The sequence below is a fragment of the Balaenoptera ricei genome, chromosome 9 (assembly GCF_028023285.1).
Source record: "Balaenoptera ricei isolate mBalRic1 chromosome 9, mBalRic1.hap2, whole genome shotgun sequence".
In the NCBI taxonomy this organism is placed as follows: domain Eukaryota; kingdom Metazoa; phylum Chordata; class Mammalia; order Artiodactyla; family Balaenopteridae; genus Balaenoptera; species Balaenoptera ricei.
Window position 1 is genome coordinate 49,913,801 of NC_082647.1, and position 23,444 is coordinate 49,937,244.

A 23,444-nucleotide genomic window follows, 5' to 3' on the forward strand; every position below is an offset into this window, starting at 1 on the left:
CCACAGGACGGACGCGCGGCTTTGTCCAATTTTCCCGGTGTTCATAAATCACCCGCGCCGGGCGAGCGCCAAAAACGCGGAGAGAGAGGCCGCGGTGGCGGCGGCCATTGCAGAGGGAGAGACCTGGGCAGCATCTCTTTGTGACTCATTAGTCTGAACGATTTATGGTGGAACAGCAGCCATGAATATTTGACTTGGGGATAAGGAAATAGCAACAACAATAATCACCATAATAATGACAGTACTCCTAAGCGTGAGGGGGTGGGGATGTGTGTTGTAGTGGATGGTGGTGCAGCAGACCCTTCTGGGGCTAAGTTGAGTGGTAATATGCAGGATAACTAAGCCCCACCTTGCTCAGGGTCAGGCCAGGATCCCCAAGGCCAGGGGGCACTCCCTTTGGGGACATAGAGGGCAAGTTTGAACAAGAGAAAGGGCCCAGCATGGATTCTGAGCCCCAAGTGCCTGATGGACAATGGGGCCTGCAGGTCGAGGTGGTGGCAGAGGGCAGCTAGCTGCTGGTGTGCGGCCACTTGTTCAGTGTGCTAGAGGGCCCTGAAGCCTGAGGGTCAGGGGACTTGCCGGCTGTTTGGTAGCCTCTCTTGGCACTATCAGCAGGATTGCATGGACGCGGGACAGCCACTGGGGCTGATTTGGGCAGGCTGGAGTGTGGGGAGGCCACCCAGGCCTGGGTGAAGGGATAGTGGGGCAGGGACAGAGCTGTGGAAGCAACCGGCCCTCAGAGTCCCAGCCCAGCAAAGAACTTCTCCAAGCCTGGACCCAGCGCCCAGGAGGATTCTTTGTCCCTCCTCAGTGTCTTCCCCCATCCCCCGAAAGTTGGCTGACCACTTGCTAGTTAGAGAGCAAGAGAGGGTTGCAAATATCTTAAGGGATGAGGCGGCAGTGGAATTAGGGCCTGGAGCGGCTCGTGGCTGCGGCGCAGAGGGAGGCCGGGTAGGGCCCCCAGATCGGTTATTGTCTGATGCCCGCATCCTTCCCAGTTTCTCCCACTTCCAGCAACCATAACTGGCCTACTCTGAGGGACTGGGCGCTGTGGTAGTCCCGCCAGCCCACTGGGACCGAGAAAGGACGCCCCAGGGCTTTAATGAACCAGAAGACAAAACCTCGCAAGACTGCCCCAGCCCCATGGGCTGAGCTGGAATCTGATTTCGCGCCAAACAGAAATGAACACTATTAGTGAGGTTTCAGGAGAGTCCGTGATTGAATGCTCCCAGACAAGGCTTCCCTTTGTTAGCAAAAGAAAATAAAGCGTGCATTCACATCCCCAAGTTGAGGTGCGAGAGGAGCTCTCGCAGCAGAGCGGACACCAACAGAAAGCCTCTTCCACCTTCTTGTCTTCCTCCGTCTGGTCCATTTTCTTCCCGCCTCCCCTCCCCCACCCCATAAAAAGAAAAAAAAAAAGTGTGGGTGCGGAGATGGAGTATGTATTTATTTTACAAAAATAAATCATCATCTTCAGGCTATTTGTAGACCGGAACCTTTCGAGCAATGAGTGCGCCGCATGGACGAGTGCCCTGGCGACTCCTCCGTGTCCGCGTCACCCCGGGGGCCACCCTGGTGCCCGCGCCGCCTGCGCCTCGGACTCCGGCCTTCCAACTCCCTTCTTCCGCAGCCGCTGTTCACCCTCTGCTGTTTGTTTGTCCGCAGAGCGCCCAGACACCGGAAACGGCGGTTCCCTGAGCGCCCGGAGCTGGAGACACTCTCGAGTTCAGTCTTCGACATCTTTCGAGGTAAGCGGTGCGTCAAAACTCTTCACTGCCCCGGGCTTCGCACCGGGCCTTTGGGCAGGAGTTTACTTTCCCTGGCAGCTGCAACCCCTTGCCCTTTGAAAGAGGTGCTGGTCAATATTTAACTTCAAAGGAGTTTTGGGGCTGGTTCCCCTCAGCTGCACGCCCCGCCAATGCGGGGTTTCAGCGGACAAAGCTCTGCCCCAAAGCCTGCTTCGTGCGGAGGGGCGGTTGCATAGACCAAAGATGTCTGTCTGTGTGTGGGGCAGGGGGCTCAGAAGGGTGTGTTTGTCCCCTCCGGCATGCCCCAGACAGACCAAACCGCTACACAGAACAGCAGGGCAAAAGCAAGTAGAGGCCACTGGCGCGGCGGCCGCTGCGTGGGCTGCTCTCCTTGTGGACTGTTTGCGGCGCCTGCGGAGACTGTGAGTTCGGCAGTTGTGGTCAGTCCCAGCTCTGCGTGGAGGAAACTTGTGTCGCTGCCTTGCAGTTTATCCTATCGTTTTGCCTTTCCTTGGCACGAGGGAAGTTGCTGTATCTCAAATGTGTAGACCGTCGCAGGCAGCTGGGCTTCTCGGTTTCTTTAGCCAGGCTGATCCGCTGATCCTCCTATAGGAAAAGCACGAGTTTTGTATGTCTCGGCGTTTTCTTTTCCTATTTGGAACAAGGGAAAACTCTTTAAAATTCTTTTCAAGTTCTGGCTTAATTTGTTCTCTTAGTTTGGGATGCAGGGAGGTAATTACTGTGGTTTATTACCTTGTAAAAGATCCATAAATTTCGTGCCTATTTGGGGGAGGGGCTGCTGGAATAGCTTTCAAAAGCTTGGATTGAAAGAATGGATTTGCTTTGTTCCTTCAGGAATGACTTATTTTAAAAAGTTTTCTGAGATTTTTATCTTCTATTCCCTAGGCCTCAGTCTTCCCTGAAATCTGCTCCTACAGTAGATATCAGGTTGTTAATTAATCGAAACATGCTATTCAGTGTTGCTCTAAGACTGATATGGTATTCCGGATACAATTATTACTTTATCAGATAAGAAGTAAACAGAGTAATTGTAAAGCTGGTTACATTCTCAGCTACTGTATGTCTGTTTATACCAAGTATAGATGGAGCATTTCAGGAATTTGCAACTCAGTGTGTACTTATGATTTGCATCTCTGCACACAACAGAACCACTGCACGTGTAAATAGTTGCAGAGGTCTGCGGCCATGTGTATAAAATGATATACACATCCATATGTGTCCAGAGAACTTGGAGCTCATTTGTACTGTAGTTGCACCCACAGGAAATATCTTATGTTAAATAATGATCTATAATCTACTCTCTCTCTCTCTCTCTCTCTGTCTCTCTCTCTCTCACACACACACACACACACACACACACACACACACACACACCCCGTGGGCAAAGAAGGCCCTACCTGACGCTGAGTAGAGAAACCACTAGAGTTAAGTAAAGGGAGAAAAATGTTAAGTGTATTTTTGACAGAGAAATCAGATTGCAGTGTTTGAGTACAGATATAGCTAATCTGCCAACAGGCTTGCAAATATTGACTAAAGCTCTGTATCCTTGGTCACCTGCTCCTTCCAAGACAACTTCATGGCTATTTTGGCTCTGGTGCATGGATCCAGGGTATGTGTCCCCAGCCCTGGCCAGGTTGGGTGGGGGAGTCAGTAGAGGAGGGATTGGCAGCTGGGTTTCCCAACCTGGACTTAGATACTTGAGCATCTCTATTCTTGTTCTCTGGAACTGAACCATAAAAGACCCACAGCCTTGCTCCAGGAAAGTGGGTTTCAGAGTGGTGAAGGAGGACTCTCAGCTGCTGGTTCCCCGGGGGCTTGCCCAGACCAAGGTCTCTCATAGCGAAGCTGTTTTCACCTCAGAAGTTAAATTTCCTTTGACTTGCTCAGATTTTTCCCTTCACATCCCACCCAATCACCCCATCCCACCCCAAGTCGTTAATGTTAATTGTTAAACAGCAGTTGGAGCATTAACTGGGCTGTTAATAGCGGTATAGAGGCTCCTGGCTGGAGCTGAGATGCTGCTGGGCCTTGCTGGCGTTAAGGCATTTCTCTGAAGCAGTACCAAAGACTTCTCCCATTGATTTATGGCCTCGGGAGTTTTGGTTTGCTCCAGATTGCTCTGAGAGTTCTGAAGGGGGCCTCTTCTCATCTTTGAGTCGAAGCCTGTGCAGAAACTTTGGTTGGGGGCAGGCAAGGGGGTTTGCCAGGCTATCTGGAGAGCTCAGGGTGAAATTGTGTGGATGGAGGGGTAAGGGGAGGACAGTGTATTAGTTGTCTGAGTCCTTGGGGGACTGGAGAGTGCTTTTTGAAACCAGCCTTTGGTCCTGTCCTTTACCCCGGAAACCTGAGAGAAGCAGGTTTTCACTTTGGGTTCTCACTTTATATCTTGTAGCTTCGTTCAGAGCTGGGAAAGTTCACAAAGAGGTTCTCTTCCAGCTATCCCACAGACAGAACCTTATTGGAACAGTACCTCTAGCTTAGGCCAGGGCTTACTTCCAAGGGATTCGGTCTCCTCCTCTTTTGTTGCCCTTGTGATTTGGACATCCCCATGACCAGGCCGCTTTGCTGAGGGCCTTACATTCTCACCAGGCCTCTTCTGCTCCTCTATGGGGGAGGAGAGGAGGGAAGGAATCATGCACAGCTTCCTGCAGCTGCTACAAGTGAGTTCTCACACTTAGAGAGGCCTAGCCAGCTGAAGACCTACTCTCGAGGAACAAAAGAATATGGCATGAGGATCTTACCACCTCAGAGCACTCCCCTAGTTCAGAAACTAAGACCTGAAAAGAGGAACTTTTTAGATGGCTCCTGAGAGGGTGAAGTGTTAAAGTCAGTGGATGGTGTCACCAAGCAGAGGGTAGGAGTTGGAGTGGGATGGGGAGGGGTAATGCCAGGTTCTTCCTGAGCTGAGTTGGTCCAGTTCAGTTTCTGATGGTGGACACAGAGTTGTCTTGGGGGAGGGTGGGCAGACTGGTCTGCAGAGAGGGCCCTAGATTGTCTTGTAGGTTAATTCAAGGGATGCCAGCAAAGGTTGGTTCTTTTTTTTTCCTCTCTTGCAGAGACAATTAGATCATTTCCCCTTACATTTTTCATCATCAGAAGCCTATAATTTCATGTATCACTGAGCTATGCACTAAGAAAATGCATAAGTGCAGATTTGGCCAGGGCGCTTGGTCCCTCCAGATTTAGCAAACCCTGACCCACCACTCTAGAGCCAAGCATATCTCTTCTAGGGGGTTCCGTCGAACAAAACCAACTGGACTTGGAGGAGGTGCTTCAGCCTTTTGTCAGGTAATTATGGGCCTTTTGGGTTTCTCCAGTGGCTGTGGTGTATGGTGTGGGTGTTAGCAAACTCCATACAATGGCAGGCCATTAGGGAGTCCACTGACTAGGCCAGTCCTTATTGGGTTTTCTTCTGGAAACAGGGCTAGCACCTTGCCTTTTGACATACTGGCCAGTGGGCCAGGCGAGACTAGAGTGCTTGGGTGCTCTGGGTTCAGTTTATGTGTGAGTGGAAGACTGTAAGGAAAGTTCCGTGGACTATAAGAATGGAGACAGAATTGCTGTTCCCTTGTGTCTGGATCATGTGTAAAGAAATATAAGTGGAGATAAGTGGCCTTGTGTGGCACCACGTGTTGGGGTGTGAGGAGATGCCTCCAGCGTCCTACTGCCCTAGACAGTGCTTCCCTCCCCCATTGCTGGTCAAGGTCCCCCGCTTCACCTCCCCAAAAGCTAAATGTTCTGCTTGGAAACCTAGTTCCTTCAGTGATTCCCTATTTCAAATAGAAGGATTTAAGTTGACGTATGACCACGTGAGCACATAATACAGCACATTATTGTGGCATTTGGAGCGGAGACCCGGGCGGGCTTTGCCTGTGATTACGTTTTCTAGATTCTCTACAGAGCGAGAGCTTTTCCCCCCACCCCCTCGCACCCACCTCCTCCTTCTCCTTCCCCTTCTCCGGAAAGCGCTCTCCTAGCGGGCTGCAGTTTTCAGCGCTCATGGAGCAGTTCTGGGCGAGCTAGCGATGGGACTCCAGGCCACACCGGGAGGATGGAATTTATTTTAAGGTATTTCCGTTGATTGTTCATATCTAGAGTGAGTTATGGCTGTGAGAGACAAAGGTCAGGTGAGGAGACCCTGGTTCAGGGACAGGACCCTCAGCCCCTCTCTTCCTTTGTTTCTCCCTTAGAACTGAAAGCATTTGAAACATCCCCAGTAGCGCCTCAGATGGAATTTAATTCCTTGGAAAGTATTGGGGGGGGGGTGTAAAGGAAGGGGAACTCGGGGGCTACTAGGTGGGCCTGGTGGCCTCCGACGCTCCCGTGGCTTTGTCCACTGCAGCGGGGCTTGAGTCCCAGAAGCTGAGCCCCAGGCGGAGGGAGGGTCCCAAAGCGCCGGCTCGGGCCAAGGTGGCCCACGCTGTGCTCGCTGGACACGACTGCCTGGAGGGGGGTGGGGGCTGAGTGGAGGAGAAGGGGGATCGCGCCCTATTTAGCCGTGTTTGCCGGCCAGGATGGAGGGTGAGGGCTGACCTGGACAGCCAGAGCAGCTGGGAGAGGGAAATCAATGAGCGTCCAGATGCGCTGCCATTTTATTGATGGTGCTTCGGGCCACTTTGTTCAGTGCTGGGTTGCAGGAAGCGCTTTCCCACTTGCCAGACTGAAGGAGCCAGACCCTGAGGACTAGCCATTGTTTCCCTGAGCACCCGAGTAGGGGTGGAGAAGGACAGCTCAAATCTCGGAGAGGCTTGGGGTGGGGGCAAGCGTGCTGAATGCCCAGAAGCTCTGTTATTCTAACATTCAGGAGACAGAGAAAGCAGGGAGCTGGAGGTGCGTTTCGGCTTCATAATGCACAGGCTTGGGCGCCCCCTTGTACGCCCTCAGCCAGCTAGGAGGGTTGGAGGACTGGCCAGTCTGCAGAAAGCAGAGGCAGACATCTCAACGGTTTCAGAGCCCCAGAAACGGTGCTGTAGCCAGAATGGGGGCAGAGAGTTAAACAGTGTGCTTCCAAATTACTGGGAAAGCCTGAGCTAATTGGGCTTTAGGGACCCAGCACTCCCGGGAAGGATGGAAACTCCCTAAAAAGGTGATGGAAACTTCGCTTTCCTTTGCTTTTGAAGCTCTTGGAGCAGAGAAAACAGACGCCTACAAGGAGTCAGGAATCGTATTTGTCTCCTGACTTAAAAAAAAAAAATCTTATTTCGTTCTGCACTGGAAAAAAATCAAATCAGGTTTCCCCTACTTGAGTGGGGTTTGCTTCCCCAGACGGAAGGGCTGCTTCAGCCCTCCCCCGCTACTGGCCCAGGCGCTAACCGTGTTTAACTGAGGCCATTTCAAGTGCTCTAAAACACCCCTTGGAAATAAAATGTAAGCTTTAATTGCTGTTCAATTACTTGTCAGCATTTCATATGATTTATGACCCAGTTCTGGTACATTTTTGGCCCAGTTAAAGACTCATAAATAATATAGTTTCGCTAGAAAGAATGAGAGAGGGAATAGAAGAGGTTTGTTAAAGGCATCTTTTTATTGTCGCTTCAGTGCCAGCAAGCGGAATAAATATCTAAGGATGGATTCTTGAGCAGATTCTGTATAAAAGTGTGCACAGAGAGAAGGCAGTAGTGGCGTTTATAGAGAACCGGTTGGTTTTTCCTCCACGGAAAGAGCTAAAGCCACTCCATCATAGCTAAACAACAGCTATATTTTTTTTAAAAAAGGCTAGTCCCCTTTTACCCTCAAAATGCCAACTTCACCCTCACAGGCAAGCTTATTTCCTCATTGATTTTCCTCCCCAATCTGGGACTTCTATGCCTCTTCTTGCCAACAGTTATTCCTCACCTTCCTCCCTGGCTGCATAGCCAGCCGCGGGGCCACCCACAGGCCCTCGCAGATAAGTTCACAAGGAGACCCCTGTGAGGGGTAGAAAGGCACCAGCGCACCTCCGCCGTTCCAGAGATTCTTCTAGTGCTGAGACAATGTTTTCTTCTAGTCTACATGGGCGAGGGATGGGGGGCGGGGGCATGGGACTTAGGGGTATTGGGGCAGCCAAGGGGTCCTCTCCCCAAAGAAAACCTCATCGGTTTTGGCAGAGCCGGGTGCATGGCTGCGGGATTTACCTAGAAAGGGCGCGGCGGCAGCGGCGGTGGAAATCGACTGGCGATATTTTTCTTTTAAAAAGCAGTAACAAACGAACAAAAATCCTTCGGCTATTATACATTATTATTTTTAATCACCTCGCCTGCCTAGCTCCAAAAGCCAGTCCGTTGGATGTCAGCAGAGAGGCCTGGACCCGGGCAGTCTGCGTGCCAGGCCGCCAGACCCTAGTCTTGAGGTCCAAGCCCTACTTCTGCCCGCCGCAGCCCGCCGCCCAGAGGCCACCTAGTCGGGGGCGGGTGGAGGCCCGGCCCGAGCTCCCGCCCCGGCTTTCCCAGGGCTCCCGCGGCTCGGCGGGTCCAGTCCCCGCGTTTTGCCGTCACAGCCCTGGGGCCGGCGGAAAGGTACGCGCCCGGGGTGCCCCATCCCTCACCTCGGCGCCCTGGGCCATCCCCTCCCCCGGCAGGTTCTCACGAAGAGCTGGCCTTCCCGGCAGCTGGCTTAGCTGAGAAAGCGGCGAGTCGCGTCAGCAGTTTGGAGGAGAAAGTGCGGGTTGATTATTGACCCACGCCTTCTTTCTTCAAATGCCACATCCAACCCGGCCGGTTTGAAGAGAAAATGCCGCCCAGCGGATTTTTGCGGCCGGCTCGCGCCTCCTACGCTGCCTTGCTACCCCTTTCAAGTCGCGCTGGAGCAATATGCCATAAGGAGCAAGTGTTTGCTGTTTTGTGCTCTGTTTACAGCTTTGGGGCGCCGAGTCATAAATCTTGCCCAGCCATAAATGACAAAAACCATTGGTATGCATGAGGCCACCCTGGCCCGGAGTGCTTTTTGACTTCTCCCTTTTCCCTTGGCTTTGTTTTTGCTCTAAGGTGACACTTTGGCTCCCTGACAGTTTAAACATACTACTTATATTTTTAACACCTTCCTTTGAGAAGGACCGGCCGCTGACACCTTGGAATTGCACGAAAGCTCCATTTCTCTCTTTTTGCCACACACATATCCTTGCAGAGTTCACTTCTGAATCTGGGGAGTTGAGGGAGGCATTAAGGAGGAGAAAGACCATCCATCCTCCTTAAAGTTTTGGCAATGTTACCAGCCACGTCGGGCCTTTCCTCTGCTCAGCATCCCTATCTACCACTAATTAGGGGAGAAAGTATAGGTGTCCGTTCGTGCTGGGGGTCAGAACTTTATCTGTCTTTGCCTGAGAGTGAGCTGCGTGTTTGAACTGTGAAATGGGCACAGAAGAGCTGGAGACCCAGGATTCTAGCACCTTTGTGTGTACCTGAGCCCAGAGTGTCCCATTTCACTGCCTGGACAACCTGCATCTCCCCCAGGCTACTTCCCTCCCAGCCGCCAGGATTTCAAGGGTTTTTACTTTAAAAATATAACCAAAGACACCCCAGTTGGCTCTTGGGGCGGTCTCCCGAGAAAGGAGGCCCTATCCCAGCTCCCCAGAGATTGGCTTTGAGGTTCTTGGATTGGGGGTGGCAGGTGAGGTGAGGTAAACTGCCCAAAGTCTGGGGAACTCTCTTCTGGTTCCGTCTTCCCTTCGCCCCGCAACTGGAAATGTCCAGGGCACAGGGTAAGGTGGTTTCCTAAACGGATTCCTAAGAAATAGAGCCCGGCAAGAGAGCCCCTTTGTGAGAGCCGTTTGTCCTCATTAGCATAATTTTCCTGGACTTCAGTGACGCCTAGGAGTGGGGAGAGGGAGGGCGGTGAGCGTTGGGGGGAGGCTGCCCTCCTCCCGCCGCCGCCGAGCTGCCCCGCTCGCTCCCATCCCTCCCCTCGCCTCAGCCCCATCCCCCACGCCGGCCCACGTTCCCCCCTAGCCGCCTCGGCCTCCCCTGCCGCCCGCCCCCAGCGCCCCCCACCGCACCCCCCGACCAGACGCTGCTCCGCGTGTAATATTCATAAGAAACATACCCAAGTCGGTGCCACTAGCCCAGGCAGAGCCCTGCGCCGCGCTAGCGCTTATCTCCGGGCCGCGGCTGCTGCCCTCGGGAAGGGCAGGGGGCGGGGGTGTGGGGGAGGGTGGGTGGGTGGGGTGGGTGGGAGGGGGGGTCCGAGCCGCCCCAGTCCGCCCTGGGCGAGCCGTGCCGGAGCAGCTAGGCGGCCACGCTCTGCACCGCGGCGTCCGGGCCTCGGGGTCTCCCTCCCGCCCGCCGTCTCGGCTGATGCTGAGGGTCGGTGCCCAGCCCGCGCCGAGGGGACCCGGCCGGGCTGCCGAGCCGAGCCGGGCCGGGGGCCGGAGCCCGAGCCTGCGCTCACGGCGCTCGTCAGAAGTTAAGGTAAGCGGGGCCACAACCGGCCGCTCTCAGCGCTGAATGGTGGAGTTTACGTCTCGGTGATTTATGGCTGCAGACTTAAATCTCGGTTCAAGAAGAGTTCACAAGCCGGAGCTTCCTTCCCGGCAGTGACTGATACCCTTACACTTCGAGTTCAGGCCGCTCTCCCATCCCCGCCCCCACCTCTTCCCTCTCCCTAGCCCAGCCTCAACTTTTCGGGGTTGGGAAGGAGAGGAAGCAGTGGGCGAGGGGACGCGGGAGCTCTTACCCGCTGTTCCCGCTTAAACTCGGGGTGAGGGCAGGCCGAGGAAGTGGCGGGAGTGGAAAAAGGGAGCAGTGTCTGAAGGAAGGAGGCTGAATTTGGGCAGATCTTCCAGAGAGACAATAGGGCTTGCTTCCTGCAGTCAGTTTAGCCTCCTCAACTCTTTCAGTTCTTGCACCTGGGGGTTATTGTCCAGAAACGGATCTTTTCAGAGGAATCTCCTCCCATCCCCAGGCAAAGGCTGGGGATGCAAAGCAAAGTTTCCTGGCTGGCAAATCTCCAACTTCTTTACTAGGTTGCAAACTTTGGGGGCTGGGGTGGGGTGAGGTGGTGGATTATGTGGGCCCCAAGGTGGTTATCCGCTGGCCTCAAACAATAGGAAGGACTTTGGTGGGTGAATTCACATTTTAAGTTTATGGAGGTTGTTGTTCGCTCTTAGAGTTTCAAAGGTGTTTTTTATTATTTTATAAGACAGTGCATAACTTGACGAAAAGACCGTAAGCCGCAGGCCGGTGTAGCCTGTGATAATGGATTAGCAAGTCTCTTGAAATATTGCATGTTAAAAATCAACTTAATTTTGTTTTATCTAACATCTTGCTGTTCAAGTGTCTGGAGTAACTGTCTTAACCTGACGTTTTATTTTACACAAGCCCAGTATCTTAAAAATTTATAATGGCAGACATTAACACTGCCAAATGTAATTGGAGTTATTTTCAGTGAAAGAACAGGAAACGGAGACATTAAATTGCTTATTCTGTTTTAAATTTTATTTTATCCTTTATTTACTTTTGATCATGGTATCTGTAGCTTCCTATCTATTTCCAAAAGAGAAACAATACTCCAGGGCTCAAGATCACATACAATAACTCCGGATAAGGGCTGCTGTAATTTTTAATTGAGGTTCTGGAAAATTAAATTGTGCCTGTTTTCCAGATGTTGGTCAGATTGTTGGTTTAATAATGAAATCCAAAGGAGTCCATTATTAAAAACAAAATTATAATCATCCACTGCTATATGCTTATTACATTAATTTTTTTCTAGTTAACAAAGTGTCTGCTATTCCTGGAATTTTGAATAACTTCAGGACTCAAGTACACATAGTTGAGGCATGAAGTGTAAGCCCTTTTCTTCATGAATTTGTCATTGTAATTTTCTTAAATGGTCAGAGAGACTAACATCCTGATTGTGTGTGCGGGGCGACTATTTGAACTCACGTGAAAGTTTTCTGAGCTGAGTGAGAACCAGAGGTTGACCATGCAAAGGTGAAAACAAAAATAAAACATAGATTTCACTTTTACAGTATGCTTTCTAAATAAAAAGGTTGAGAAGGCTTTCAGTTGCTTTTTAGATTTCCAGGTTTGTCCTTTACTTGGTGTTTCTGAAGCAGGTAACTAGGCCAAGTAACAAATATCAACAACAACAACAGCACACAAAGATCAGGGAACTCTGGCAGGATTTTATGGCTTGTGCTTCCATCCCTCGTCCGGAGCCAAATGACCCCCATACATCACATTACATAGCAGTTTCTAAGACAGAACCTATTATCGTTAAGTTGGAAGGAGAGTTCAAGCCGTGGTCATGGAGATGACGCTGGTTTTTCAGGTTCCTGATGGGTTTTTTTTTTTTCTCTAATCCATCATGTTTTAGCAGGTAGAATTTGATAGTTGCCCTGAATAACAGGACCTCAGAAAGTCCAAGGCAGGAGGGTCTGGAGACCTTCTGTAACAGGGGCAAAGAGGTGGGAGTGGCCTGCTGGGACCTGCCTGAGAAATAGGGAGAGGGAAGCAGTAAAGAACTGTCCGAGATTTGAGTTTGACTTCCTGGAGAGGGTGTCCTTGTTGGTCCATCCCCACCCAGAATGTTCCATCCAAAGTTTTCTCTCCCCTCCTTGACCACAAGGGTCTCATTTGGAGGAGGTGAGTCATATCCCTGCACAAGGGTAGATTAACTAACAAGCTCAGCTTCTGAAATCGACAAGGGTCCAGTAGGGCTACTGCCTGAAAAAAATTTGTGCATACCTTTCTTGGGTGCTGGAAGGTCCAAGAAGGGCCTGGATGGGAAGTCACCCTGCGTCACGGTTCTTTTGGCAAATATCAGTCCTAAAGAGAGGATTGGAGAAAAAGTTGGTGACCCAAGCTCCCCTTTGCCCCTTGCCCCTTCCCTATGATCTCCAGAGGGGAGGAATCCAAGTTGTGGAGAGGAAGGGACACCCCAATTTTCTTCTTCCTTGGAAAAGAAGGGATCCAGAGCCTGTTCCTTTCTAGCCCATCAGGCCTTTCTCCTTTTGGATTCCAGCTCCCCAGACCCGGCTTCCGGACCTCTCACTCTCCTCCTCTCTCCCCGGAAAACACCCCAACTCCAGATGCAAGTTAAGCAAATATTTGTAGCTGCCAGTAAATTCCAGCGGCTTTTTATAGCGCGGCTCTCTGCGCCCGGGGCCAAGTCGTGCTGCTAAATATTGCTGACCACTTTTTCTTTTATGGCTTTCATGTCACTTAGCTATTGAGAGTAAGATGGATTTGCGCGGAGCCCTCACGGCGCTGCGATTCTCGCCCCCCAGGTCTACGCTGGGCGGCCATTGGCGGCGGAGCGTCACGTGACCTCGGGGGCGTGCCAATGTGCGCCCTCACGGGTGTCAAGCCCCTGTCAGAGTGTGCGATCAAGATCGTGAAACAACGCGATGCAAAAAGCGACCTACTACGACAGCTCGGCGATCTACGGTGGCTACCCTTACCAGGCAGCCAACGGGTTCGGTTATAATGCCAGTCAGCAGCCATACCCGGCGTCCGCAGCACTGGGTGCCGATGGCGAGTACCACAGACCCGCCTGTTCGCTCCAGTCGCCCTCAAATGCCGGGGGCCACCCCAAGGCGCACGAGCTGAGCGAGGCGTGTCTGCGCACCCTGAGCGGTCCGCCCAGCCAGCCCCCGGGCCTAGGCGAGCCGCCTCTGGCCCCGCTGCCGCCCCAGGCCGCGCCCCCTGCCCCACCACAGACGCAACCCCCGCCGCAGCCCCCTGCGCCTGCCCCTGCCGCGCCCCCGCCCCCCTCGTCAGTCTCCCCCCCTCAGAATGGCAGCAGCAACCCCACCCCCGCCAGCGCAGCCAAGAGCCCCCTACTCAACTCGCCCACCGTGGCCAAACAAATCTTCCCCTGGATGAAAGAGTCTCGGCAAAACACAAAGCAGAAAACCAGCGGCTCCAGCTCAGGTAAAGGGCCGCCTTGCGGAAGAGGGTCCTCTGACCTGGCTCCCAGCCCCCCAGGCCACTTCCAGCCACGGCCAGCAAGGTTTGGGAGTGCTGGAATATTTCCAGAATTCACCGCTCCTCCTCCCCCCAACCCTCAAAGGTTTCCAGAGGCTTTGCAACTAGGGAAGTGATTGGACTCTGTGCCCAGGAAACCCCAGAGAGAGATCTGATGGGAGTCTTTCTGGACCTTTCTTATGAGCAAGTGGGGCCTAGTGACTTTGGAGTCCCTCCTTGTGGCGTTAGGACCTTTGGGCAGAACAAACCTGAGCAGCACTGTCTCTTTTTAGCCCAGCTCCTCATTTCTAATGAAACAGTGGCACCCACCCCACAATGAAATGTGGCAGAATAAAAGCAGGCCTCCAAGTCAGAATCAATGCTCTGCCTATAATCAAAGCTTATTTTTAATTTTTGCTCCAGTAGATGGAGTGGCTGCCTTATCTCTGGGAAGGCCCTACTCAGACTTAGTACAATGAAGGCAGCCAGGGATTTCCTGGGGGCGGGGATGCTAATGGGAACCACATGGGCCTCCTGGAACCAGATTCCAATAGAGGACAGGCGCTGGGTCTTGGGCTTCCCAGCCTCTTGGTTTCCTTTGCTGCTGCCTTCTCCAGTTGCTAGTGCTCTGTTCAGAGCCTGAGCATCTGGGACCATCCAGAGCCAGGATTTGGGGGGCCGGGGGGGAAAGGATGGTCAAGATTAGTGGGCAAAGCTGGGGCAGGCTGCTTGATGACATGGAGAGCCCTAATTAATAGCACCCAGCATCAGGGAGCTGGGCCTCCCCACCAGAAATGGGAACTCTTTTCAATGGGGTCTCTTCTTTCGGGCAGAGAAGGCCTTCCAGATTGGAGCTTCCACTCCACTCGTTTATACTGGACAGATCAAATAAGTGGCCAGTTGAGGCAACTGTCCAATCCTTCAGTCAGATAGTGATGGAGGGTAAGGTTTATTGAGTGTATATTAGGTGCCTCACATTCCAGTTACTGTGAAGGGATTGAACATGGTGACACCTGCCCACACGGAGTTTGTAGTCTGATAGGGCTGAAGGATCAGTAAATGAGTCAGAAAGTGAATAGCTCCAGAAGGGAAATACAGACCAGGAAGGCAAACAGGGGGTTCTGCTTTTCTGTTCCTCCCCCCACCCCCCCGCTTGGAGAGGCCTATGATTTGCAGCTTTACTCAATGACGGGCTACAGGCGCTGTTTCCCCACCAGGACAGAGGAAAATATGTAGTTCCTTCTTCCCCTTTCTGGGCCCTGATAAACGGAGGGATCTTTGGGGCCTGGAGGAAGGAGGGGCCTGGCTGGGTCAGGGGCTGGGCGGGGCTGCGGGCAGCCCCTGATGCCACTCTTCCTCTCTTCTCTGATCTCGCAGGGGAGAGCTGCGCAGGTGACAAGAGCCCACCTGGGCAGGCGTCGTCCAAGAGGGCGCGCACAGCCTACACGAGCGCTCAGCTGGTGGAGCTAGAGAAGGAATTTCACTTCAACCGCTACCTGTGCCGGCCGCGCCGGGTGGAGATGGCCAACCTGCTGAACCTCACCGAGCGCCAGATCAAGATCTGGTTCCAGAATCGCCGCATGAAGTACAAGAAGGATCAGAAGGGCAAGGGCATGCTGACATCATCAGGGGGCCAGTCCCCAAGTCGCAGTCCCGTGCCGCCCGGCGCTGGCGGTTATCTTAACTCTATGCATTCGCTGGTTAACAGCGTCCCGTACGAGCCCCAGTCGCCCCCGCCTTTCTCCAAGCACCCCCAGGGCGCCTACGGGCTGCCCCCCGCCTCCTATCCCGCACCCCTGCCCAGCTGCGCGCCCCCGCCGCCCCCGCAGAAGCGCTACACCGCGACGGGGGCGGGCGCGGGCGGCACACCCGACTATGATCCGCACGCGCATGGCCTGCAGGGCAATGGCAGCTATGGGACTCCACACTTACAGGGAAGCCCCGTCTTCGTTGGGGGCAGCTATGTGGAGCCCATGAGCAACTCTGGCCCGCCCCTCTTTGGCCTAACTCACCTCCCCCACGCCGCCTCGGCTGCCATGGACTACGGGGGCGCTGGGCCGCTGGGCAGTGGCCACCATCATGGGCCCGGGCCAGGGGAGCCGCACCCCACCTACACGGACCTTACCGCCCACCATCCTTCTCAGGGAAGAATTCAGGAAGCCCCCAAGCTCACCCATCTGTGATGGTGGGCTCGGGGCTGCGCGCCAGGAGAGTCCCCACCCTATCCCCACCCCCCCCCCCACCCCCGCTACCTACCTTTCTTTTTCGTTTGCTTTTTTTGTTTTGTTTGTTTAAGGTTCTTCCCGCCCCTCCCTTTTCTCTCTCCTCCACCCCCCATTCTCCCCCCCCCCCGCTTTGTTTTCTTTGGTAACACGTTTTTATAGTTTATGTGACGTAGCAATCTTGGTTGCTGGAATGGCTGTCAGTATCAGTAGCGATATTTATCTCCTCCCGCCCCTCGCTCGGCCGCTGGCCCTGCACCCTTTACCTTCTCTACTCTTTGATCAGAAACAGGGTATATGAACAAATTTTCTAGCCAAGTTCTTTGATGTGAATTTGTTCGTACATTATGGCTCCCGAGGGGAAGCGATTACTTTTTTTTTTTTTAGATTTTAGTATTTTTTTTAATTGCACTTCTTGTAAAGAGCGAGAAAAAAATCAAAGGCGCTTTGAAACAGGGGCTCCCTGTGCAAGGATGACTAAGTGTACGTCTTTCCGTGTGTGTATGCTGGTGAACAGTCAGATTTATTTATATTTTTTTTGCAAGCATTGAATAAGTTTTAAATATTATTTATCCCCATCCGTTCGTATTTATATTAAAGAAATTCTGTACCCTGATTGTTCAGAAGGTTTCTTGGGCCTTTTGTTCAATGGTGTATTGGCGTACATAGAAAAAAATTTTATTCGAAAGGGAAATAGAATTCCTTTATAAAAACAGTAATGATGCAATAATACCAGAGAGGATCCAGCTTCTGAAAACAGTGATTTAGGTTTGTAACATCAAGCGAAACTGAAAAAAAAATCTGTAAACGCGAAAAACGCTAGGTTTGTTTTGAGAGTTCTACATTCCTTGCTGCTCACATTCTGAGAAACAAAACAAAAAAATAAAATAAAGTTTCTATTCTGAATAATATCCGTGGTCACAAGGGATTCTTTGGCCGAAGATAAGGGTCTGCGTGGAGTCCAGGCAGAGGCGACCTGGCGGAGCAGGCCGCGGCAGCCCTCCAGCTCCGGCTTGAGGCCTGGCCAGGCGGCTCGCCCGGGAGCGCGGCGAATTCTCGGGAAGGCAGCCGGAGCTTCTCGCGGCGGCAGTTCTGGAAGCGCTGAGCTGCCTGCCCGCTGGGCTGCCCGGTTCCCAGCTGCCACGGAGGCCGGCCGCGGGCGCAGGGGCTGCGGAGTGCTGAGTGCGGGAGGAACAAAGGCAGCCCGGCTGAGGCGCGGCGGGAGGCGCACAGGTGCCCGGGCAGCCCCGCCGGGGGATAAGGTAGGGCTGTCTTCTGCTCCACCATCTTCCTCCGGTCAAAGCGGACCAGCCAACGCCTTAACTCGGGGAATCGCCGGCCGCGCGGCGGATGCCGAGCACTTTCTAGGAGCAACTGGACTCTCCGCGGATGCTTCGCTGTCCCTTATCGCGCCCGGAGGAAAGAATCACTCCTAAAATCGCCACTGGGAGCGGGGCGCCTCGGAAGAGATTGAGGCTCACCCAGGTCTCCAGCAAAAGAAAGGCTGAACTCCAAGCAGCTTCCCCGAGTCCTTCCATGAACTGCTTGAGTCCCAGCATTGGCTTCTTCCCGGAAAATAGGATTTGGCATTCTCTGGATTTATTTCCTCTCCTTCTTCCCTCCCTGCTTTCCTTTTATGGCCCCAGGGGGAGGGGGAGAGAGAAAGGAGATTGGTATCTTTCTAATAAAAATGCAGTTTTACAAGTACTTCTTTTATTAGATGCTACAGGAGCTAAACATTACATTTCTACTGCTGGATTTAAGATAGAGCTGCCTACTGACTGGCTGGCAGAGGCAAAGGCAGGCACGGGAAAGGGAAATATTTTCATCTTCAGATTAAAGAATTGCTCGGAGAGGAAACCAAAATCCGAAAGTGCAAACCTCAGAACTACATCCCCATCAGCAGCCCCCCTCTCAAAGCTGGAAGTGAGGAACCACCTGTGTCTGGGGATCAGGAGCATCTGATGTGAGAAATAAATCCCCCATCTCCCTGGATTGTATCTTTCAGAGGCAGAGATGGGAAATGTCGCCATTTTGTTTGCAATCCAAAATATACATCATCATGGCCTCTATCTTTCCCCTGAGAAGCTCCTGAAGATGAGCTTTAAAAACAAGCAGTGGAGCCATTTTGGGGGTACCTACTGGGCCTGAAGGAGCTGCTTTTAGAGAAACTCCTGAAGTTAAAAAAAAAAAAAAAGAAAAGAAAAAGACTGGGCAGATGCAAAGCCAGGCAGCTGTAGAGATCTGGGTGTTTCTCTCACTGCTAGAGGTGCTTCCCCCAAATCTGTCCTGGGGCTCCTGCTATGTATTTTTTTCTTTTTAAAGAGTTTGGGCCGTGGAAGAAGTAGATTTGCTCCCTACCACCCGCCCCCCACCAACCTCCCTGCTGACATATGGCACACCTCAGAAATGCAGAGGCTGGAAAACCAGTCTTTGTGAGGACTGGAGCTTCCACCCTTTTGGTTGTTCAGATCTGAACACAGTAGGCTGAGACAAGGGGGTCTTCTTTTAAGTAATAATTTTAGAGAAGTGTGTAAAATTACCTGGGAGAATACAGAACAGTGGCGGGGGGGGGTGGGGAGAGAGAGAGAGAGAGAGAGAAAGCTACCCATCCAGAGAGGAAAATCTTTCAGGGATCCCACTGTTTGAATCCGTTTCTAAAATCTCTAAAATCTACTCTTTAGCTGAGGGAGAACTGATTTGGAGGGGTCCTTCTTCCCTCAGGGCAGAGATTTTAAAAAGGAGATTCCAATATGATTTCCCATATCTTGCCAGTCAAGACATTCATTTTGACTATCAAAGAAAAAAATATCAATCTCAACCCCAGCTTCCTAGATATTAAAAAGAAATCCTTATTAAAATATCTCCTGAGTTAAAGTAATAGGTTTGGGGAAGATTTCAGTGTTGAATGGTCCGAAAGAAAGGGTTTTCTTCCAGATGGTATTTGAATTAAGGCCGCTGAGGCGAGCAGAAAGCTCTCACCCACGCAGCCCCTGACAAAGCCTCAACGATACGGGGACAGCACTGCTTCCTCTCCACGCTCCCCCTCCCCTTAACCTCTCAATATTTTCTGGTAAAAGCAAATGCCAAAAACCACCATCCCAGGGTCCACAAAGCACCTTTCCTAAAAGCAGCCTTATAACTCTTTCTGCTGCCAAAAAAAAAAAAAAATCTTTAAAAAGACTAGTTTTCCTTGTTTACTTGCGTTTCCTGCTCTCCTCTTTGCTCGGCCACATTTGATCTTGGAAAGAGCTCGAAGCTGAAATGTGTTCTTAAGGGCCAGAAGCTGTCAAGGCTTTTGGTGAGCAAGATTGATCGCACTCAGACTTCCTTCAGAGCTTTGTTTGGAATAAAAGCAAGAAAACTGAAAAAACCCCACATTTTCCAAAATAGCATCTCTATCTGTAAGGCAATGCTCTGGGCTAGTCAATGACAAAGTCCACTTTATATCTAATTTCCAACCCAAGCCCCCTTTGATGCCAGCCTCAGAGATGGAGTCCTATCCTTGTGGCTTGGTCAGCCTTTCTTGTTTTCTACATAGATTTTTCTCCTCCGACAATCTCTCTCTCCCTGGCCATCAGAATGATTTATTTTCCTGCCACCGATGCCTGCCGGCCAGGGGGAGTCTGATCACTTGGTCCATTTCAAAGGAAGCAAAAGCGAATCATCATCCTCAGGGTTTGGGGGGAAAGAGATACCTTCAGATTTCTCTCTCAGCCTCCTTCCCTTTTTCTGGCTTGGTGGATTTTTTCAAAGTTATTGTTTGGTATCTAAAGGTGTTATTTTTTGAACCCTCCAGCACAGTCCAAGATTTGCTCAGTCTCAAGTCTCCAAGTTGGAAAAAAGAAAGTGAAGAGAGAAACAGAACCTTTATAATTCCTCCTTGGGTCGCCCTCTGTCACCCGCGGTGCTGTTTCTCACAACAGAACCCGAGTGCAAACATCTCTGGTGGCCAAGAAGCGGGACAGTGCAGGAGACAATTCAGGGAGCACTCACTGCATCTGAACCAAGAAGCCCCCACCAGAGCGACAAGGATGAGAAGAAAGGGAGGAAAAGAAAAAGAAAAAACGAGAGAACAAGCAAGCGCCTTCTCCTTCCGTGCTGCTAACTTCCACCAGACTTCCTGGAAATCAGAAATACTTACCGCACCCGAGCCCTACGGGTATGAAACCCAGAATGCCAGGAGCCGCACGCGCCTGCTCGGGGCGGCATTTCTTTGGCTGGCCGCCGCCCTGGCTACAGGGATTTGGACACATGGATCTGGGGTTGTTGTCTCGCTTGGCACATGCATCTATCTTTCTCGAGCCACTCCTGAGAAGTTGATGGCGCAGGAGGGTCGGGAAGCCTGGAGAGCCGCCTCCCGTTTTCCGCTTCCCGCTGGAGCCAGATGCATAGTTGTCGTGGAAAAGCCGGCTAACAATGGGCCGGGGTCCAGGGTCCGTGGGCGCGGACTCCGAGCTGGGCTTTGGGAGGGGGGCGAGGGCCTGAGGGAAGTGGGGGGAGGAGAGGTGGACAGAGGAGAGACAGGGCGGAGGAGAGGGGAGAAGAGGGGAAAAAAAGAGGAAAAGAGGGAAAGACAGACGGGAAGGAAAACAGAGACAGACCAGTTCTGAGATCCAGGAACTGGTTTTAGATAAGGCGGAGGAGGAAAAGGGAAATAAAAGGGAGGAACCCCCCAAAATAATCCTTCTCTTTCTGTCCCCCCCCCACCGCCCCCGCCCTTCCTCTCTCTGTCTCATCTCCCCTCTCCCTCTGCTTCTTCCTCCTGCCTCAGCAGAACTTATGTGGTTGGGATGCGGGGCCCTCGGGTGTCAAAACTTTAAGATTAATGGATTACTTTGTTAATGACTGCAGGCGTCAGACTGAGGTGCTTAAATGATTTGTGAGGTGCGAGGCGTCTTCCCGACAGTCCCAAACAATGCGCGGAGTGTGCGGGGGAGGCAGAGGGCAGCCGCCGCCGGGACCGGCTGCAGGGCTCACCACTCGCACGCACTCACACACTCCCACACACACTCCCAGGCGCACACACCAGATCCGTGCTGATCAGGAGGCAGGCAGGCACCCTCGCCCCCACGCACTCCCAGGCATCCCTAACCCACACCCACATATAGGTATTTTTGCCCTGAAAAAAGTGTAAATAAAGCCTCGCTGGCCCCCAATGAGGCGTTCCTTCCCGACTTTTTTGGATCAATCAAACAGACAGTGGCTTCTTTTGATTAAAGCCCAAATTGTCATTGGGCAGAAGCAATCATGTGACAGCCAATTCGGTCCAATTTCAACCTTGTCTCCATGAATTCAATAGTTTAATAGTAGCGCGGTCCCCATACGGCTGTAATCAGTGAATTAGAAAAAAAACACCCCAGCAGCGATCTTCTATGATAGATTTTTTTTTTTCCTCCGCGCTCGCCTTTTTCCTGGGCCTTGCCCCCCCAAAGCCCCTCCAGAAGAGGGAACGTTTTCTCCGAGGGGGCTCCAAGGAGAAGGCCATGAATTACGAATTTGAGCGAGAGATTGGTTTTATCAATAGCCAGCCGTCGCTCGCTGAGTGCCTGACATCTTTTCCCCCTGTCGCTGATACATTTCAAAGTTCATCAATCAAGACCTCGACGCTTTCACACTCGACACTGATTCCTCCTCCTTTTGAGCAGACCATTCCCAGCCTGAACCCGGGCAGTCACCCTCGCCACGGCGCTGGCGGCCGCCCCAAGCCGAGCCCCGCGGGCAGCCGCGGCAGCCCAGTGCCCGCCGGCGCCCTGCAGCCGCCCGAGTACCCCTGGATGAAGGAGAAGAAGGCGGCCAAGAAAACCGCGCTGCCGCCCGCCTCGGCCGCTGCCGCCACCGGCCCTGCCTGCCTCAGCCACAAAGGTCAGTCCAAAGACTTGGCCCCAGGTCCCCGGACCCTCTTCCCCTTCTGGGCTGCCCCGAGAGCGGTTATGGGGGGAGGGGAGCGTGGGCTGGGAGAGAAGGGGGAGAGAGAGAGATGCTTGGCTGCTTTCCCTTCCCCTGTGGGCTCAGGAGTGGGTTTGATGTTGAGAAAAGGGATCCTGCGTTCTGCAATGATTTTATATATATATATATATATATATATATATATATATATATATATATATATATATATTTTAAGAAGGGGGTGGGGGAACTTTCCCTAACTTGTGTAATGTGGGATGATTTATTTGAGTTGGAACTGACCTCCTCTTGTCTAGTTGTCCTAGAGTTTGGCTTTTTGACAGTAATGAAGAGTGATAGATCGCTCTTGCTCAGCTAAGCAGCTGATGCATTAATTATAAATTGTGGTGTGGCTAATATAAAGTTTGCTCCCGGATGGAGAGGTTGGGGGGAGCTACAGGCAAGAATTTGATGGAGGTGGAAGAGATGGGGTCTCCCCGGGCTGGGCTCCCAGGAAAGGCAGCACAATAGCTTTACTGCATCCAGGGGCGGCCATTTTGTTGCAGTTGATCTTTTCTGCTATATTTATTCTCCAGTGGAATAACCCCGCTCGGACCCCTCCACCTCCAACTGTGCGTGTGTCTCTTGTTGGTTTCCCTTTCCGCAGAATCCCTGGAAATCGCCGATGGCAGCGGCGGGGGCTCCCGGCGCCTGAGAACTGCTTACACCAACACGCAGCTTTTAGAGCTGGAAAAAGAATTTCATTTCAACAAGTACCTTTGCAGACCCCGAAGGGTGGAAATTGCAGCGCTGCTGGATTTGACTGAGAGACAAGTGAAAGTGTGGTTTCAGAACCGGAGGATGAAGCACAAGAGGCAGACCCAGTGCAAGGAGAACCAAAACAGCGAAGGAAAATTTAAAAGCCTCGAAGACTCTGAGAAAGTGGAGGAGGACGAGGAAGAGAAGTCGCTCTTTGAGCAAGCCCTCAGCGTCTCCGGGGCCCTTCTGGAGAGGGAAGGTTACACTTTTCAGCAAAATGCCCTCTCTCAGCAGCAGGCTCCCAATGGACACAATGGTGACTCCCAAAGTTTCCCAGTTTCGCCTTTAACCAGCAATGAAAAAAATCTGAAACATTTTCAGCACCAGTCACCCACTGTTCCTAACTGCTTGTCAACAATGGGCCAGAACTGTGGCTCTGGCCTAAACAATGACAGTCCCGAGGCCCTCGAGGTCCCCTCTTTGCAGGACTTTAACGTTTTTTCCACAGATTCCTGCCTGCAGCTTTCAGATGCAGTCTCGCCCAGTTTGCCGGGTTCCCTCGACAGTCCTGTAGATATTTCAGCTGACAGCTTTGACTTTTTTACAGACACACTCACCACAATCGACTTGCAGCATCTGAATTACTAAAAACATTAAAGCAAAACAAAGCATCACAAAACAAAAACCCCTTTGATCGGGTGGTTTTGCCTTCCTTTATTCTGAGAGTTAATTTTTATTTTATTTTCTTCTTGACTTATCCTCTCCCTCCTTTAAATGTTGAAGATTTTTCTGTTTAGTGATTCCCTTAACCCAGTTACAGAGCCATCTTTTTCAGATTATTTTGGAGTTTTAGTTGTTTAAAATCTAATCCAACAACCCTCTATGTGATTTCCTGAAAGCAATATATGAGGCCTGCAAGAAAGTGATCA

The 23,444-nt window shown here is 51.9% G+C and overlaps 2 protein-coding genes and 2 long non-coding RNA genes across 14 annotated transcripts in view; 2 read left to right on the forward strand and 2 right to left on the reverse strand.

The window, feature by feature from the left end:
* The window catches only part of HOXA3 (homeobox A3), a 45,020-nt gene extending 28,241 nt beyond the window's left edge, over nt 1-16,779 (forward strand). For 7 of the 11 annotated variants that reach the window (XM_059933727.1, XM_059933721.1, XM_059933724.1 and 4 more), the window contains 3 exons: nt 1,666-1,748; nt 12,970-13,615; nt 15,026-16,779. In XM_059933727.1, the coding sequence (XP_059789710.1) occupies nt 13,090-13,615; nt 15,026-15,831 (1,332 nt within the window). In that variant the 5' untranslated portion in view covers nt 1,666-1,748; nt 12,970-13,089 and the 3' untranslated portion in view covers nt 15,832-16,779. Of the gene's footprint in view, nt 1-1,665; nt 1,749-1,889; nt 2,171-4,703; nt 5,058-5,561; nt 5,838-9,921; nt 10,151-12,969; nt 13,616-15,025 lie in introns of those variants that run through there. The other 4 variants (XM_059933725.1, XM_059933730.1, XM_059933729.1 and 1 more) reach the window with 4 other exon arrangements.
* Nucleotides 7,972-10,168, reverse strand: LOC132371935 (uncharacterized). Its single transcript, XR_009505017.1, has 2 exons — nt 9,786-10,168; nt 7,972-9,553 (listed from the first exon to the last, which is right to left on the reverse strand). It is a non-coding gene; the product is annotated as an uncharacterized LOC132371935 (long non-coding RNA).
* Nucleotides 11,172-12,951, reverse strand: LOC132371936 (uncharacterized). The gene is made up of 3 exons (XR_009505018.1): nt 12,728-12,951; nt 12,428-12,508; nt 11,172-12,172 (listed from the first exon to the last, which is right to left on the reverse strand). It is a non-coding gene; the product is annotated as an uncharacterized LOC132371936 (long non-coding RNA).
* Nucleotides 16,780-20,391: 3,612 nt separating the features above from the next.
* Nucleotides 20,392-23,367, forward strand: HOXA2 (homeobox A2). The gene is made up of 2 exons (XM_059932748.1): nt 20,392-21,735; nt 22,424-23,367. Exons 1-2 carry the CDS (start codon nt 21,246-21,248, stop codon nt 23,161-23,163), a joined length of 1,230 nt encoding a protein of 409 aa, XP_059788731.1. The 5' UTR covers nt 20,392-21,245; the 3' UTR covers nt 23,164-23,367.
* Nucleotides 23,368-23,444: the final 77 nt, after the last annotated feature.

Bases quoted from the DNA above. Each gene is read 5' to 3' on its own strand.
- HOXA2 (XM_059932748.1), top strand. From the start codon at position 21,246: ATGATAGATTTTTTTTTTTCCTCCGCGCTCGCCTTTTTCCTGGGCCTT. The intron at 21,736-22,423 runs GTCAGTCCAAAG...CCCTTTCCGCAG, and splicing joins TGCCTGCCTCAGCCACAAAG to AATCCCTGGAAATCGCCGAT.